This window comes from Lampetra planeri, chromosome 52 (genome assembly GCF_965212315.1).
Source record: "Lampetra planeri chromosome 52, kcLamPlan1.2.h2, whole genome shotgun sequence".
In the NCBI taxonomy this organism is placed as follows: Eukaryota; Metazoa; Chordata; class Hyperoartia; order Petromyzontiformes; family Petromyzontidae; genus Lampetra; species Lampetra planeri.
The window spans coordinates 3,136,967-3,155,297 of NC_136158.1; the positions used below are offsets into that span (position 1 = coordinate 3,136,967).

The following is an 18,331-nucleotide window of genomic DNA, read 5'->3' on the forward strand; positions in this document are numbered from 1 at the left end:
TCGACAAAATGGCTTATCACGTGGAAATTTATAGCAGCCAAATACTCTAAACGTATGTTGGTTCTAATTGTGGAGGAAGAAACCGGAGAACCCGGAGAAAAATGCACAACCACGAGGAGAACATGCAATTCTAGATTTGAAGCTTTCGTGACTGCAAGGATTCATACTCTTAGTTTTTTTTGGTAAAGTCACCTAGGTAAAAAAATGAAATTAAAATTAATAAAAATGAAATAATAAAAATCACGACGTTTCGGAGGCAACACAAGTCTCCGTCATCAGGTGGGACCGTCACAGCCAGATTTGCTGTATCAAGTGAGAACATGCAAACCTCAAATATACAGGCGTCAGGGTCGGGATCGAACCTGTGACCTCTTGTATACCAGGCGAGGTAGTTAACATCTTGTCACTGTCGCGCCCATTGAAATGCACCCGTGGCATCACGATATAACCGTCTTAGAGGTGATCGAACGTCATTTACAGTTTTGCTATGAAGTAGCGTTGTGCTTTGTTTGACCACTTGAGAAAAGTGGCCAATTTTTATTTCGATTTAAGGCTTTCGTGACTGCAGGGATTCATCTTCATGGCTCTTTCGGTAAAGTCACGTAGAAGGGAAGTAATAAAATAATAAAAAGAAAACATAATAAAATAATTCTCACGACGTTTCGGCCACAACGCAAGCAGCCGTCTTCAGGTGAAGAATGAGACACTGCCAAGCTTGGAGCGTATATATAAGCTGGGTTGGAGGTGGAAGAAGAGCGCCTTGACAAAAGAATTTGCATATCAAGAGGAATTTAGCATATTTATGGGAAATGCTTAGGAGGTGGGCGGGGGGGTTTCAAAGTCATATTATGCCCGTGCATTATGCAGGATTAGCAGCATCAAAGGGAGGGGGTAGCATTAACAAAGGGAGGGAATGTTAATAGTATGTAGAAGCAACGAAACATGTCAATGGGAGAGCGGTGGAGGGAGACCCGCAGCGGAGCAAATAATGCATTCCCTGTGGAGAACACAAGAGAACACGTGATACAAGTGGCCAAATTGCTTAAAGCGTTGCGCAATGTGGGCGATGTCGTACGCTCTCGTATCGTGGCTCGCCTCCAGTTCTTGGAGCCGCCGTTCATACTAAGATCTAGAGGGGGCTTTTTTTTCTTCTTGGTTCTTTCGGTAAAGTCACGTAGAAGGGAATAAAATAATAAAATTAAAACATAATAAAATAATTCTCACGACGTTTCGGCCACAACGCAAGCAGCCTGGTCTTCACCTGAGGACGGCTGCTTGCGTTGTGGCCGAAACGTCGTGAGAATTATTTTATTATGTTTTATTTTTATTATTTTATTACTTCCCTTCTACCTGACTTTACCGAAAGAACCAAGAAGATGAATCCCTGCAGTCACGAAAGCTTTAAATTGAAATTTAGAGGGGGCTTGTGAGTACGTTGTTGCGATACATGTGCAAAAACAAAAACTCACCAGTCTGCTTGATAAACCTTGTCGCGTTGATATATGTGGAGTGTTAAATCACACGTACTTTTGATTTACGACCTGGAAGGTTACATTGTGGTGTTGGTTTACAGGCGCGTGTGTATGTTGGAGTTTTATCCATGACCAAATCGCATCCATCGCTGCATTCAAATGTGCTGCAGCGTGCGGTCGTTAATGTGGAATACTGAATCAAATTGAGTTTAATTGCATTTTTTAATTAATTCACCAAATTGTTTACGACATTACTTCACCAAACGATGACTTTTATTCTGAGTTTCCCCTCCCTGACCCGTTTTCCATAATTATATTCCATGTGAGCTATCATGTTACAGGATAGAGACATCTCCACTCGGAACGCAAGAGCTAACAGTGCATCAATTCTAGAGTTGAAGCTTTCGTGACTGCAAGGATTCATATTCTTAGGTTTTTTCGGTAAAGTCACGTAGGTAAATTTTTTTATTTAAATGAATAAAACTAAAATAAAAATAAAAATCACGACGTTTCGGAGGCAACACAACCTCTCACTTGATACAGCTATCGTGCTGTGATGGTTCCACCTGAAGACGGAAGCTTGTGTTGCCTCCGAAACGTCGTGATTTGTATTTTTTATTTTACTTTTTATTAATTTTTATTTTTTACCTACGTGACTTTACCGAAAAAACCTAAGAATATAACAGTGCATCACCCTGTGCCGTGAACACGAGCTAGAGGCAGATGCCAAATGATGTTTTGCCTGCGCGAACCCGTGAGATGGAGCGTCTCGTTTTGCAAGCGGTGTCCAGCGTGTCGGGAGTGGTACATGCCGAACAAAGACGCAATGGCACACGCACAAACATTAAAAAATGTCAAACGATGTCAGATGCTTCTTAGACGTTGACAAGAACAGACACGATACAGCCAGGGTGGCAGGCAGGAGCTTTACAATAGTCTCTTTAAAACAATAAAAAAAAAAATTATATTTCGATAGAAGTCTGGTACAGGGCACAAACCGCGACTTTGCGAGAGGGCTGGACGGTGCGGGGGGGGGGCTGGCGGTACAGAAACTCCCCGGACAGAAGTCCCGAACGCCGTGCTACTGAGTTTAGAGGAGGGAGGCGATTGGGAGGGCTCGTTGCTGCCCCACCGAGTGGGAGTGGGGACTGTGAGCGGGGTGTGTGTGTGTGTCCTTATGTGGGGGAGGGGGAAGGTGTGGGAAGAAGAATTACACTGGTCAAAACACTTTTTCTGGCATAAGGTATTCCAACGGGTTTAAGGTAATTTTGGGGTGCTGATTCCAAATCTGGCATCAGTTTTTGTCAATCACATCAGGTTTTTTTGAGATATCAAATATTGCATTTTCAATAAAAACTGCAGAAGAAAAATATAAAATAAATGTGGATATCTACATAAAATTATATTATAAACACACTATCATAAAAATACAGCACCATATTTTAACACTAAAGCAGTCACTGACTCGCAACAACTTGCAATCATAAGTGACAGAGTTAATTTAGTGTAAAATCAATGAAAATGGGGTATGCCGATAGCATAAAAATGAGATGTAATAGAGCAAATCTGAGATCAGATTTGGAATTGGCACCCTGAAATTAGTCTTAAAACAGCTGCAAAAGTCCAGGCCAGAAATTTCTTTTTTTGGTTGACCAGTGTTATAATATACAAGGGAGTAGAGGGAAGGGGGGGGGGGGTACTGGACATCTGTGTAAAAGAGCTTTATAGTTCATCGGATTCATCCAGTATTAATACAGGTTCTGATTCAGTCGACCTTGACGGCTGCTGCTGATTAATAGATCTTTTCTAGATTTGAAACTTTCGTGACTGCAAGGATTCATGAAATTAAAACTAATAAAAAATAATTGTAATTTCATTTCTTACCTACGTGACTTTACCGAAATAACTAAGAGTATTAATAGGTCTCTTTATCCGTATGACTGTGATTTGACGAGATCGGGCATGCTCAGGGTGCTTTTGTCTTCGGCCAGTGTATGTTGACATTTTAAACGTTTTTTTTCTTCAATTTAGCAGTTCATGACTTATTTATTTATCCTGTGATAAAAATAGACTCTCAGTATATGTCACAAGGAGGACATCCGTCTTGGCAAAATCCCCACAGGGATGAAGCCAATGACCTCCGTCGAAGATTGGCAAGCTGGCGCTCGGTGATTAGCGCATTGACCGCAAGGCCATCCGGCTGCCCACGTAATTAAAAATCATCATCAGCCATGGTCGGTCCCACCCCTGGATGGGAGGGCAACCTCCAAGCCGTTGCCACATCTAACAATCCTGCGCCGCAATAATGCACCTCGCTCACAAAATCGATTTAAGATTTTTGTTGCTATTGTTTTAAATCGTTTTTTTTTTATTACAACTCAAAGCGAGCCCCGGTAACAAAGCAGTGATCACGGAACGGAGGGGGAAGCAGAAAATGTCTGCGAGTAGCGGGCCCCGATCTCAGCATGACACAGGTGCCCAATGGAGGTGGAAAACTGGGCTCCGCTACCCTACCCAGGTCACGTGAGGGTGGGGGGGGGACCAGGGAGATGGGGGGGGGTAAACTGAATAACATCTAAAATAGTCCGCCGACAAATTGCAAATATAGAGTCGCCAAAAAATTGTGGAGATGTTTTTTTTCTCGAAGTTGCACACTGAACACGAGGACGCGTCCTGCCAAAGCGGAGGGTGGGATTTTTTTTTGCGCGTGCCAAATTGTCGGATTCTGTCTGCTTGCTCATCCACTTCACACCGAGCTCGCCTGGGTCAGTGGGCATGTGTGAACCACGGGCTGGGCTGGGGGGTGAAGAGGGGGAACCATTTAACTACTCCATCGCTCAAGTCCACGCACATCTCCCCTTCGGAAAGGACTGCTGCCAAAACTTTTGGCACAAACACCGATTAATGCCGGTGATGCGACGACATTCAGTGGGGCGGTGTGGCCAAAGCCAGTCGGTTGGGTGTAGACCTCGTAGTCAGAATCAGAATCTTTATTTATCCCGGAGAAATCCGATGAGCTATGAAGCTCTTTTTCACAGATGTCCAGTACACCTATGGGCAGGTACATGCAGTGGTTTGAAACGGTAATATATTATTACGCGCCTCTCCCAGAATGCGCCGATCCCATCAGCACTCGGATGCTACGCAGGCTTGAACCTGCTTTGCGTTTGAATGGGTGACGGGCATTGTGGGCAGCAGAGGGCGGCATGTATGAACGCGTGTATGTTTAACTTCTTTAGCACCGTATGTAGCCAACCGTGCTAATCGGAGGCGCCGGAGAAAGACGGCAAGCCAAACACAAAAAGCGGAATCTACTGCTGTTCCCTACTTTTTATTACTCCCACGCCTTCACCAACGCACACTGACCGGCGTGGTGAAGTTATGGCTAAACAATCCTCACGATCCGCGTGGGCGAGGCCTTCACCCGGCAATGGATTGGACAAACGCGCCGTGCATCTAGGCCTAGAGGAGATGTACGGGTAGGTGCACGCTGGGGTAGATGCACGCTGGGTAGGTGCACGCTGGGTAGATGCACGCTGGGGTAGGTGCACGTTGGTAGGTGCACGTTGGTAGGTGCGTGCGGCGTAGGTGCATGAAGGGATTTAATCTGTGGGCTTGCGTGAAGGATATGAGCACAGAGAACTGCACACTGCTTATCCACTCGCACACGGACGCTTCGTTATAGCGTTAATATCATGGGTAATAAATAGACATGCACGTGACGGATAGAAAATAACGACCAACGACATGGTTATTACCAGCCTATTACTTTCCGGGGACGATAAATTCATTGTTTCACCCGGGGCATCGTTTACATTAGTGCTGGGCACTGCGTAAACCCTTTATCTGTGGTGTTTCACGAGGCTCAGCCCTTTTGTCATCTCACGGTCTCCGTTTATCCCCGACCCCACCGTCGCCACGCAAAGTCATTTCAAGTTTCAATGTCAACCACGGTTTTTTGTGATGTCGACAGCATAGAAATGTTCGCTCGTTCTCTTTGTCTCGCCTGCCTTCCCTGTGCGCCTGCCTCCGCTGTTGTCACGGCAACTGAATACTCATCAGTGGTGAGCTCCTGCAGACGAGCAGGATGTCTGTCCTTGGTGATGATTCAACCCCTGGTTCCGCTGAACGCTGACGACGATAGGATCACCAACGCCTGTGGGGCTTCCACAATTATCCGAGTTTAGAATCAGAATATTTAATTCATACTGGAGGAATCCGATGAGCTATGAAGCTCTTTTTCACAGCTGTCCAGTAGGGGCAGGTCAGGACGTTACAACAACAAACAACACAAACACGTGATAGGAGTGCAAAGTATAGGAAAGGTCAACAAATCACACGAAAAATACCACTAAACTATGTTTTATTTTCCCAGCTAAAGCCCCACTCGGCTATTAGCTTCTTTTTTCAGAAGCGACCTGGCCACAAACGATAGCTCAACGAAGTGGCTTGTTACGTGGAAATTTAGAGCAGCCAAATAATCTAAAAAATCTCAACACATCTTTGTAAATGTGGAGGGAAAAACCGGAGGACCCGGAGAAGAAAATCCACACACCACCACGGGGAGAACATGCAAACTCCGAATGCAATGGCGTTGGGGGTCGGGATCGAACCCCCGACCTCCTGCATGGCGGGCGAGCTCTCACGTGAGTTGGGCAGAGGGCTACCTTTTTCCGCTTCGCCCAAATTATCACGTAGAATTCAGGCAGAGGCTGGAAAATTTGGGCCTGCTGCGCGACTTGCCAGCTGACCAGAGACCAACAACTTGCAAACGCGGTGGTGGGAGTAAACCCAATTGTGCAATCTCTTCTGTGATCTACAGAAGAGATCGAAAATACATATCTGTCAACGATCCAGTGCATCCTCCCTCCGCAGGAACTTTTCCAACCGTTCCACACCTCCCTGCCCTCCCAGGGCCAGAGGTCGCAAACGGGTTTTGATTCCTTACCCGTACCAGGGTCGCAAACGGGTACGGGTATCGGGTACCTGATTGCGACCTCTGGGATGAAGCCATGTTGCAGGCGCGGGTGGGTTGATTCTAGGAACTTGAATTGTGAGAAGAGACAAGACGTTGGGAAATGAGTGACAAACAGTTACTCACCAGTGACTCACGGTCTACCCGTACCCGTACCCGGCCGCACCAGGGTCGCAAACGGGTATCCGTACCCATACCCGGCCGGGTACGGGTAGCCGGGTATTGGGTAGGGTACGGGTATCGGGTACCCGGTTGCGACCTCTGCCCAGGGCCCATTGCGACCGCCAGCCGCTGCCCCTCCCCCCTCCGCCGTGCGAAGCGTTTCAGAGGCGTCAGCCACATTTAGCGCTCGTCAGGGAATGCGCGTGAGGTTTTTATGCGATAACAACGAGACGTGGGATTCCACATCTCTCTACGCGGAGCTTTGGAATTGAAAGACGGATAAATAAAAGCCACGCACACCGCCTTCATTCGCGCTGCCATGCAACGGAAGATTATATAGTGGGCTAATGCAGTAGTTCTCAGTCTTTACATTTTGAGGCCCCCCCCAATCAAGACCACTGGTGCCTGCGGCCCCTGCCTTCCCCCGCTCCCGACCCCTCCTCTCCTCATGGTTCCTTAAGCCACAGTGCACAGAGAGATCGCATGTCCACGCCTCTAGACAGTGGCGTGTTAGTAAGGCATTCGTTTCACGTTGTGCAGTCGTGCGATTTGTCATCGAAAATGTTTGACGGGCACTTGCTAAATTTTCCTGCACGGTATCCATGCTGCGGGGATTTGTGGGGTCGTGGTGGTGCGGGAGGGAGGGACCCGTGGGTTTAGAACTGCTGGGCTAACATTTTGGGCATTGGCATTTCTCAACTAAACTCCACTAAACTATTTTTATTTTACCAGGTAAGGCTCGCTGAGCTATGAAGCTCTTTTTCAGCGGCGACCTGGCCACAAATGATAGCTCAACGAAGTGGCTTATCACATGGACATTTTATAGCAGCAGCCAAATATTTTCTTAATGGGGAGGAAAAACCGGAGGACCCGAAGAAAATATCTACGCAATCACGGGAAGGGTAAATTCCAAATACACTGCAGGCGTCAGGGTCGGGATCAAACCCACGACCTTCTATATACCAGGCGAGGTAGCTAACATCTCACCACTGTGGTGAGCATCACTGAACATTCGGCAAGCGAGAGACTGACAGTTTTGCTGACTTGATAGTTTCTCCCTGCTTGCCTAATCGGCCCAGCACAGTGCTCCCTTTGGAGCGGGTGTGTGCATGCAAGTGAGAACAATTTAACCATTTTATCAGTGATCCCGTAATCCCAAAAACAGCTGTCCGAAGGCAGTTCAATGACCCTTCTTCATAGTAACAGCAACATAACAAGAAGGGGTGGAGGGCATTGCTTGAAACATTCGCCCACCATAATAACGTTGTTTTAACAATGCCTTGTTAATTGTGACCGTGATGAATGACCACGCGCCAGTAGGCAACTAAAATAAACAACGGATAATTAAACACTGAAATGCTAATGCAATCAACTTGTGAATACATTAAAACGCGAGCGTGATTCTTAGTCACTCCGTCGCCACGAGAAGACGAGAATTAATTGACACGAAGGGACGCGGCAGGATTCGCTGGCTTGTGTCAGAGCCAGCGGCCACCAACTCAAAATGTGTAACAATGCGGACGTTCGGAATAAACGCCTAATTTCAGACCCAATCGTAACACCTCCTGGCTATGACGTTCCTTGAAGACACCGGTGGTAGAACCATCAACTCACTCACCCACTCATCCGCTCATGCACTCGCCAATGATGTAACCGTCAACCGCATCAGAACTTCACCAGGCCGCTTTGCACACATCTCCTTCATAAATAGTGAAGACACAAGTGGTGCGTTCGTGGCCATGCAACCCAAACTATAGGCCGCATAGCACGCCACTGTAGTCTGCGCTAAATTCAATGGAGGAGGAATGGCAAAACTACACCAACTCTCTCCTGAAGTCCTCTTGTGGCCAGCAGGCCTCGACATTTGCATTTACATACTCTTAGGTTTTTCCGGTAAAGTCACGTAGGTAAAAAATAAAATTAAAATTAATAAAAGTAATAATTAAATTTTATTTGCATTTACCTCCGAAACATATTGCCATATGCAACGATAAAAACGGGTAACCATTCATATAGCCAATATTTATTGTGTCGCTGCTCACCAACTTCTGCGTCTTCTCTGCCACAGTCGTGCCATATCTTCTTGGTGTTTGTGAAGTGTGGACGCCCTCGCTGGCTTTTAAGCATTGCAAGTTGGCCTCCCTATGGTCCATCGTTGGTTTTTCTGAATTGGGATCGTTTCAAGAGCTCACATATGCACGGGTGATCCGGACAAAGTCCCCATCAGTGAGCTCCTCCGGCAGGTGAAGATATCTTTGGCTGGGTCAGACAATGTCCGGTTAGCTCCTCTTGTTTGGCTGGATAGACATAGATGATTGAACATTATACTCTTTGGTTCTTTCCCACCTAATGACGAAGCTTTCCCACCTGATGACGGATGCTTGTGTTGCGCCCGAAACGTCGTGATTTATTTAATTTTAAACTTACGCGACTTTACCGAAAGAACCAAAGAGTATGGATTCCTGCAGTCACGAAAGCCTCAAATCAAGATGATTGAACATTGCACAGGCTTTCGGTGAAATTATCTAACGTGGTATAAGAAGACCAAGTAGTGAGCAGATTAGCTGACAATTTATACCTTTAATTTCAAGAGCGGCCTCTGGAGGGGGAATGTATGTATGTTGAACTTCTTTAGCACCGTACGTACCCAACCGTGCTAATCGGAGGTGCGGGATAATCGGAGGCGCGGCTGATGTGAATTATGTTATTGAGTGGCTGGTGGCAGTCGCCTTTCAGAACCAATTGAAGGCAAAAAAAGGTTGCGCACGAGAACGAGCAGAACATCAGGTGGCCAAAACACGGCAAGTTGACACAGTGGGAATTTACCGGTGGCGCATTCTGCCAGTCGTCCAGTTCGGTTGACGGGTGCTCGCTAACGGCACTTGCCTCACCAGGTCCGTACGATGGCTACGCGGGTGATTCTTTTGTTGTTTTGTTTCGTGTACAGTGCAGATGGCCCCATGTGGGACGCATCAAACTCTGCGTACAAGAATAACTTGTACGTGATGCGATGCCTCCATCTGTTGTCAATTCTGAGTGTGGCCCTTGTGTGTGTAATTAAATATCAAATGTTAATACTGTTCGTGTTGTTGTCTGTGCAACTCCCCACCACCCCTCACTCTCGCCCCACCCAACGCAACATTTGTTTGGCCCACTCGCGTTTGAAGACTGCGGCGGTGACTACATCGACAATGCGGGCGCTGTCTTGAAAAGAGGAAGGGCTCCCGTCGCCTGCGATCGAGCGACGCTGTAGCCAAACGGGCGCTGCCATCTTCCGCCGGCTTCAGGTAAAACCGGGGCTTCGGTGGTGGTGGTCGTCGTCGTTGTAGTCGTCGTCGTTGTAGTCATTCTCGTCACCCGTCACGCAGCTGAGCGGGGCGTGGCGTGCGGTGGATGAGGTGCCCCACCCCCCGCCCACAAGCGCCGTGGTCAACCGTCACTTAGCGAATGGCGGTTTGTCATTGTTGTGAAGTAGACAACACGTATTTACACAGGCAATAGACTCACAGTATTAATCAGGACGGTTGGCGGGCTCGAACCACGAACCTCGGTTAACACAGCGTCGAAATGAGCTACCGGTTCTTTTCGCACCGTACGTAGTCAACCACGCTAATTGCTCACCCGGTCTGCGTCGTGCTAGCAATGCGCCGGGCCCGCGGGCCGTGTCTCGCCAACGATGGCGTGATGTCTAGAATGGTTCTCAGTTGACTTGTCTGTGGGCCTGCACATTGAAGACTTTTGCTTCCTTTTAGTTGTGCTCATCCCGTTAACAGTCGGTATCATCACAGGGTTCGCCGTGGCAATTGTTGCGTCAACTTAAAAGCGTAAACAATGTGAATTGTACGTGTGAGAATCGCCGCATGTCTTGAACAGTGATTATTTTTGTTCTAAATGCTGCCATCGGTCATCTCACGATCGGAAGGAATCTCTTTTCATGGCTTCTTCATATCAGAATCTTAATTTAGACTGGAAGAATCCAATTAGCTATGAAGCTCTTTTTCACAGATGTCTAGTAGGGGCAGATCTGAAAGCGACAACAGCTGGTAGCATGCTTGCATATCCGCTTTATCCCGTAACCGATGCTGGGGATCGTATATTTAAAAAAATGCTCCTTACGAGATGTAAAGAAACGCAGAACCCGTCTCAATTACAGAACAGCACTCGACCTCTCGGCCACAGTGTGCTGGTTTTCCTCAAACCTGCGCGCGTATATCTCCCTCGTTCCGTTTGCTCTTTAGACGAGCCCGGGCGCGCAGGAGAAGTGGCAAAAGGGGGCATCGCCGCTGCCTCTCCGACTGACCGACCGACGGACGGACGGTGCCACCGATGGCCCCACGCAAGAGGGCGGCGGCCGGCGCTGGCCGGCGCCCGCTCTGCTGCTGGGCGCTCTGCTGCTGCTTCCGCGGCGGCGCGTGCAGCTGCCGTGGCGACGAGCCGCCCGAGATCACGTACGGCTTCGTGCAGGACAGCGCCTTCCCGCTGCAGCCCGCCGAGGAGGTGCCGCCCCTGCCCGCCGCCGACGAGCTCAACGCCAAGTTTTCCGAGCTCGTGGTGAGAGGGCGCGCGGAGGAGAGGGTGTTTTTTTTGTTTACTTTTTTTCCCACCAAACTATTAATGATAAAGGTTTTTTTGGGTTATATCGCGTAAATATAAATGTGTCGTTAAACCCGCTACCACCCGACACGGCCAATTAGTAAGGTTTGTCACGTAAACGACACGTGCCAATTGGTTACTACTTCAGCAAAGTGCGGTGTGTTGGAGAGTAAACCCACAACATTTACAATTTGATTACGACGTTTCGCTGGTGATTACTACCACCTTCATCAGGCGATTTTCAAGAATTGGAATTTTTGCCAGAAGTGACAGACCTTACTAATTTGGCTGTGTTGGGTGGTGGTTGGTTAACCACACATTTATACGTACGCGATCTAACCCACAAAAACCTTGATTGTGAATCATGTTGGTCGCGAAAGCCTACGTGTTAAACAATCCCCATACCGTTAGATTTTTTGTTGAGATTCTTTGCAAATCGGGAGCGACGTTTGACGCGACGCGCAAGGCTCCCCTTGGTTCCTTCAAACCCCGTTGCTCGCTGCCACGATTGTTATCCCATCTTGCTCGCTAGCAGTGCTAACATAAAGGATCAAACGACGGTACAACTCGGGCAGGACCGCACAGCCTCAGCGCTGGATGGTGTGAAGAGCTTCACGGAGATTAGTTTGAAGTGTACAAAGTCATCTTCTTGGTTCTTTCGGTAAAGTCACGTAGAAGGGAAATAATAAAATAATAAAAATAAAACATAATAAAATTATTCTCACGACGTTTCGGCCACAACGCATACAGCCGTCCTCAGGTGAAGACCAGGTCTGTCGGGGAGACAGACCTGGTCTTTCCCTTCTACGTGACTTTACCGAAAGAACCAAGAAGATGAATCCCTGCAGGCACGAAAGCTTTAAATCGAAATGTACAAAGTCAGTTTGTTTTTCACTTTTCATTTAAACGTGCATTAAACAAGCGAGTCAAGCCGTTGTATGAATTGACAAAATTTACGACAATGGGATTCCGGCTCGGGCTTCGGCTCGCGCAGAGAATCGGAGGACAGTTACGGCCTGGGGACAATCAGGGGGAGAGAGGGAGGGGAAAGGGTGGGCCGGCGTGGGGAGGGTAACCTGAGGACTTGAGCCGGTAGAACAAACGCGGCCTCACCCAGTTGGTATCGAGAGAGGGATTATACCCGCAAGAGTCCACATCTGAGGATGGTTTGGGAAGGGGGAGGGGGGTCTTAGTTTTTGCTATCCTTTGATAACAATTTCACCATTTCAAGAGGTCAACGTGCCTCCCGCACGCAAATGAGTGATGGCCACTTCTCATTTCCTTTGTTGGTCCGAGACACCGGTTGAAGTGTCACGTTATCTGTGGGGGGGAGGAGGTGGGTAGGGGGTGGAGCAATCTCCGCTGTGGACCCCTCTCTTTGGAGGGTGCCACACTTGTTACCTGCGCCCGTAAATCAGACCCCATCACCTTGATCCTTAGATCCTACCTCCGCCCCCCCCACTAGCTCCCAATCCGATCCCGGATTGACTACGTATGTACGCATGTAGAACTTCTTTCGCACCGTGCGCAGCCAACCGTGCCAATCGAGAGGTGCGGGGGAAGGACAACAAACTAAACACAAAAGGCAGTTCTGAAGAAATTAGTTTTCAATCTAGATTTAAAAGTGCATAGCTACAGTGACGGAAGAGCATTCCAGACGGTCGCGGAAGCCCGCTTGAAAGCGCACGACGCGTTGACCGTCTTTTCTCGATGGCCGTCTGAAAGCCGCTGCTGTGAGATGTATCGGCGCTAGTGGGTCACATCAATGTCAAACCGCATGTCAACGTCACTCTGTCAACTGCTTACCCGGCGGCTTGATTGTTCGCTCGCTTGTTACGTGTCAGCATGGTCGTTACTCATCGCTTCCCACGATCCGGGTCAGTGACACGCGACATTCTCGCGGACAATGTCAGCCTCGTAGCCATTGTGATCCACCGTCGCGGAGTAATGGAGCGCGCGCTGTTTGCCGTAGACCGTGTAAAATGATTTGCCCTCCTCATTGTCATCTCCGCCAGCGATGTCAACGCTGTCATTGCGGGGTGTCGTTGTCGTCGTCGTCGCCGCTGCGCCGCGCCTATCACCGCAGCACGCGTCTCCCCCGTCTTCGCGTCCCGCCGCTCGGCAAAAAACTTTGCAGAAAAAAAAACTCTGCAGATCCTCTTCCTGGGAAAGCTCCACAGTTGCACTGAAACCCTCCCGCTCCACCGCCCACCTTAACCCGCACGCGGGCACCCCACACCCCTCCTTACATAATGCTTTGATAATGGCAACAATTCCCTACTCCGGGCAGCTTTAATAAGCATATGCATCTTATATAATTTTCCACCATCTGCTTTGGCCCTTCTTTTAACATCTCGACAGTAATGCCGCACCATCCTGCTCAACTAAACGGCTCCAGCTGCTTCATACGATGGCCGTGCGTTGATGTTTCCCCTCTGTTCGTTTAAAAAGTGTCGATGTGCAGCCCGGCAATCGCGTACGCACACCACTGCTAGTAGAAGAGCCTCCACGTGAGTGAGTTTTTAGCCGAGCCTCTCTTGGGCGTATTTTATGACCTGCTTATTCCATGCTGGCCAGATGTGTTGGAAAATGTAGGAGTAGCCACCCTATACCAAACACCACACACGAACGCCGGTCAGTGAACTATGATGCACCCATTTGCACAACTTGGTGGACGGAGGCAGGGAGATTTAAGAAACTAGCGCCGTTGTTTTATTCGCCGCGGCAGGGAGATGGATTCGAACTGGTGACGTTTTGGACGAGTGTGCTAACCTTTACCCCCGCGGCACCATCTCTCCTGTGAGCCTTTGATGCACAAGTAGGCAATGGTTGTAATACTGGTAGGAACCTCCTGGTTACACCAGCCCACAGGGGATTATTGTGTCCGTCGTGCAGGGAGGGGCTGGGTGGGGAGGGAGGGGAGGGTGGGGAGGGGCTGGGTGGGGAGGGTGTGGAGGGGAGGGTGGGGAGGGTCTGGGTGGGGAGGGGCTGGGTGGGGAGGGTGGAGAGGGTGGGGAGGGACTGGGTGGGGAGGGTGGGGAGGGGCTGGGTGGGGAGGGTGGGGGGAGGGGCTGGGTGGGGAGGGTGGGGCTGGATGGGGGGTGGGAGGGGTGGGGCTGTGTGGGGAGGGGCTGGTCACCCCGTGGTGCCCTTATAAAACTCAACGTTTAACCTACTCACGCCGGCTTGTGCCCGCCCTCACAGTCTGCCATATTTGCGGAATACAACACGCCGCCGTTGACCCTGGCCATTGACCGAGCAACTCAACGTTCCTACCAGCTCCCTCCGCAGGAATGTGTTAAGTGGGAACACAAGCTCCGCCAGGAAAACTAGAATGGAACGAGACTTTCTTGAGCTTCGCATTGGCAACTGTCTTAGATTTGTTTGAGGCTGCGTGAAGGGTCTCTCTGGCTCGCTGGTAGGAGGTCATGGCACACACCCAGGTGTTATGAGTTAATGGACTGAGACAACTGGCCGATGCACCACCTGCCATTCCCACTGCCAGCTCACATCCGTGCCACAACACAAAGACAAGGATCCACGTCTAGCCTACACAGTCTGTGGGGCAAGTGAAGTTCGTGAACAGCTATGCAGGCTACGTGGCGCACGAGGGGGTGGTGTTGCCAGCACCACGCCTTGCCGCCTCGGTCTCCTCGGTGGTCATGTTTGCACACTGCACCAGTTACGCAGTTAAAGCTTAGCCGACCTAGGCAAGGCCCAGGACCGGTTTATATATACACGTCACGGATGTTTTTCACGAGCGGGAATCGAACTCGGCTCGCCGGGTCTGTGGCGCAGTGCGCTAACCGCTACAACTAGCGCTCGCCACGTGCCGCCACCACAACACACCCGCTCGTGCACGCGCAGTGCCGCGTGTACGCAGTCTCTGAGGACGTTGACCTCGAGTGACAGATTGCGACTGACTCTGTGTGACAAGGACCGCTCGCGAAGTCTCGTCACCGGGTGCCTCGTGGCAGACGCGACAGTTGCGGTTATTTCTGCTCCGTTGAGCCCTGGTGTCGCCGGTGGCGAGCGTTGTCCATTCTGAATCCTTTTTGTTTGTCGCGTGCGTTTCGTTGGCGGGCTTTGACATCCTTTGGCCAGAAGCTCGTGACTTGGAGTCGTTTGTCCTCGTAACTCTTCGGTGCAGCCCTCTTACCAAACGTCCCCTTGAATTTGGACTTGCGTGCTGTGCTGCTCTTATGCGAAGAGACAGACTCTTGTGTAATTTATCGATTGCACTCGACTTTCTTTTTTTTCGCGGCTGTGCTCTTGGTGCGATGTCGCGAGACGGAGGATCCAGTCGGATCTCTCGCAGAGGAGTGCCACCCCTTTTTGCGAGAGAAAGGCCGACCGAAGCGGATAATACATTCAAGTAACCTCTGATTTTTCAAGATCTCGCCACGGTGGCAAGATGTTAACTTACTCGCCTGGTATACATGAGGTCGTGGGTTCGACCCTGACACCTGTATATTTGGAGTTTGCGTGTCTCTCTCTCTCTCCCCGTGGTCACGTGAATTTTGCTACTCGTCCTCCAGTTTTTTTCCCCTCCAAATTTAAAATCAACGTGCGTTTCGAGTATTTGTCTGCTATAAATTTCCACATGATAAGCCACTTGGCTATCATTTGTGGCCAGGTCGCTTCTCACAAAGAGCTATATAGGTCAGTGGGGCTTACCTGGTCAAATAAAAATATTCATCCACCCTGCCACCTTCGTCACGTGGCAGTCAAACCGATATTTGTTTTAATTCTCAGAGCTGGAATATAGCAAAAGTAAATTTAATGTGATGGGTTCATTTTGTGTGTGTGTGTGTGGTTATTGAGGATCAACTCACTTACACAATTGAGGGACCCGGATTAGTCAGAGGTGGCTGCCTGGATTCGAACCCAGGGCCTTGGCGTTACTGGCCCAGCCGTTCAGACTGCATAGCCACTTGGCCGCCTTAAGATTTTCTTACATTTAGTACTTGCCCTCTATTGTTCACGTGACACCATTCAAATCTCATTGGCTTGTGTGTCTTTCCTGCTGTTGACATGAGTACTCTGAAACCTGAAACACAGGCCACATGTCAATGATGCCATTCGCAGCTTTTCATGTAAACATGACTTTTATGTTGTTTTAATTAATGTTTTATTTTTGTATGTTTTTTATTCAATATGACGGTGAAATTAACACATTACTGCGGAGGGAGCTGGTAGGAACGTTGGGTTGCTCGGTCAATGGTGAGGGTCAACGGCGGCGTGGTGTATTCCGCCAATATGGCCGACTGTGAGGGCGGGCACAAGCCGGCGTGAGTAGGTTAAACGTTGAGTTTTATAAGGGCACCACAGGGTGACCAGCCCCACCCTCCCCACCCAGCCCATCCCCACCCAGCCCATCCCCACCCTCCCCTCCCCACCCATCCCCACCCTCCCCTCCCCACCCAGCCCCTCCCCACCCTCCCCACCCAGCCCCTCCCCACCCAGCCCCTCCCCACTCTCCCCACCCAGCCCCTCCCCACCCTCCCCTCTCCACCCAGCCCCACCCCTCCTATTTTTGGATGCACGACGGACGGACGGACACAATAATCCCCTGTAGGCTGGTGTAACCAGGAGGTTCCTACCAGTATGAATTGTTTGAATTGCTTAGGTTGCAGAGTCGCTATAGCGATCCCGCTATGAGTTTGGCGAGCTGAGTCCGATTCTCGGCCATGGCTAACGTTAGTGGCAAGTGACCTCTACAACGATAGTCGACACTGGTGATTCTTGCACCATCCTCGTCGTGTGTGCCGTGCTCGATATGTATTTCTATGTTGAACTTCTTTCGCACCATACGTAGCCAACCACGCTAATCGGAGTTTAAAAGTGTACAGCTCCAGTAGCTTCCTAATATCGGAAGTAAAAGAGCGTTCCAGACGGCCGCAGAAACGTATCTAAAAGCGCGCGATGCGGTGACCGTCTTTCGTTCGATGGTTAGTCAAAAGCCGCTGCTGCTGCGAGGTTGACCAGAGTTCGCGTGATGCTTTGTGCTCCTTGACGAGATCACCAAGGTATTGTGGCTCTCTCGTATGCGGCAAGCACTTTGTGCGTCGTGAGTGACGAGCCATTGTTTGTTGCCTTCGTCTCTCTGCCCAGGATGAGCTGGACCTGACGGAGAAGCACAGAGAGGCGATGTTCGCCCTTCCGGCCGAAAAGAAGTGGCAGATTTACTGCAGCAAGAAAAAGGTACCTGCTCACTTCGACCTTCTCCCTCGTCTGTTTCGTGCCGTGTGAGGGCATTGCCGATGTGTGTGGTCCTAGCCTCCTGGTTAACGCCGCTGGTGTATTCACCTTGATCGCTATGCGCGCGCGCGCGCCCCCTGTAGATGCAGCTTAGTTTGTAGATGCCGGGATATTGCATGTCAGGAATCTTGTCCTTCACAGATGGGATCGGATCACAAATTTTACGTACTGTGTTCAATCGGACCTGGATCTTGTGTTTGTTCATGATTTTGGAAATATTTTTGGTTACCCCTGCTATGTATGGCAAGGTGATGGTTTTGATTGGATCCTCAGATGGCTCCTTCCGCACTGTTGGGGTGATGGCTTTGCGGATTGTGTAGTCAGAGTATCCATTCGCCTTGAGAGTTTGGTGTACGTGTTTGAGTTCACTGGTCAGGTGTTCACGGTCGGAGATGCATTGCCCTCTATGGTGTAGCGTTTTGATGAGGGAATTCTTCTGGGATGTAAGGTGGTGGGAATCAGGTTTTAGGTAGGCGTCAGTATGGGTTACTTTCCTGTAGACAGGATGGCTCATTTTTGATTAGGACATCCAAGAAAGGTAGCATGCCATCCTTTCATACCTCAATGGTGAATTTGATGGCTGGGTGTATGGAATTGATGTGGTTGAGGAATTAGTTCAGAGCCAGTCGGCCATGTGGCCAGACGACGAACGTGTCATCCACGTACCTCTTCCACAGGGACAGGTGAAGAGTGGATGCCTGGATGGCGTCCGTCTCAAATTTTTCCATGAAAATATTGGCTACAACCGGAGATAAGGGAGAACCCATTGGGGTGCCTTCAGTTTGTTTGTAGAATGTTCCATTCCAGGTGAAGTATGTATTGGTGAGGCAGTGTCTCACCAAGGCCGGTATATCAGCATTCAATCCTT

The 18,331-nt window shown here is 49.5% G+C and overlaps 1 protein-coding gene across 2 annotated transcripts in view; it reads left to right on the forward strand.

Annotated features, from left to right (window-relative positions):
• LOC144734709 (disheveled-associated activator of morphogenesis 2-like) overlaps positions 1 to 18,331 on the forward strand; it is a 128,214-nt gene that overhangs the window by 66,378 nt on the left and 43,505 nt on the right. For both annotated transcript variants that reach the window (XM_078617029.1, XM_078617030.1), the window contains 3 exons: positions 9,777 to 9,896; positions 10,848 to 11,160; positions 17,317 to 17,406. In XM_078617029.1, the coding sequence (XP_078473155.1) occupies positions 10,936 to 11,160; positions 17,317 to 17,406 (315 nt within the window). In that variant the 5' untranslated portion in view covers positions 9,777 to 9,896; positions 10,848 to 10,935. The remainder of the gene's footprint in view (positions 1 to 9,776; positions 9,897 to 10,847; positions 11,161 to 17,316; positions 17,407 to 18,331) is intronic.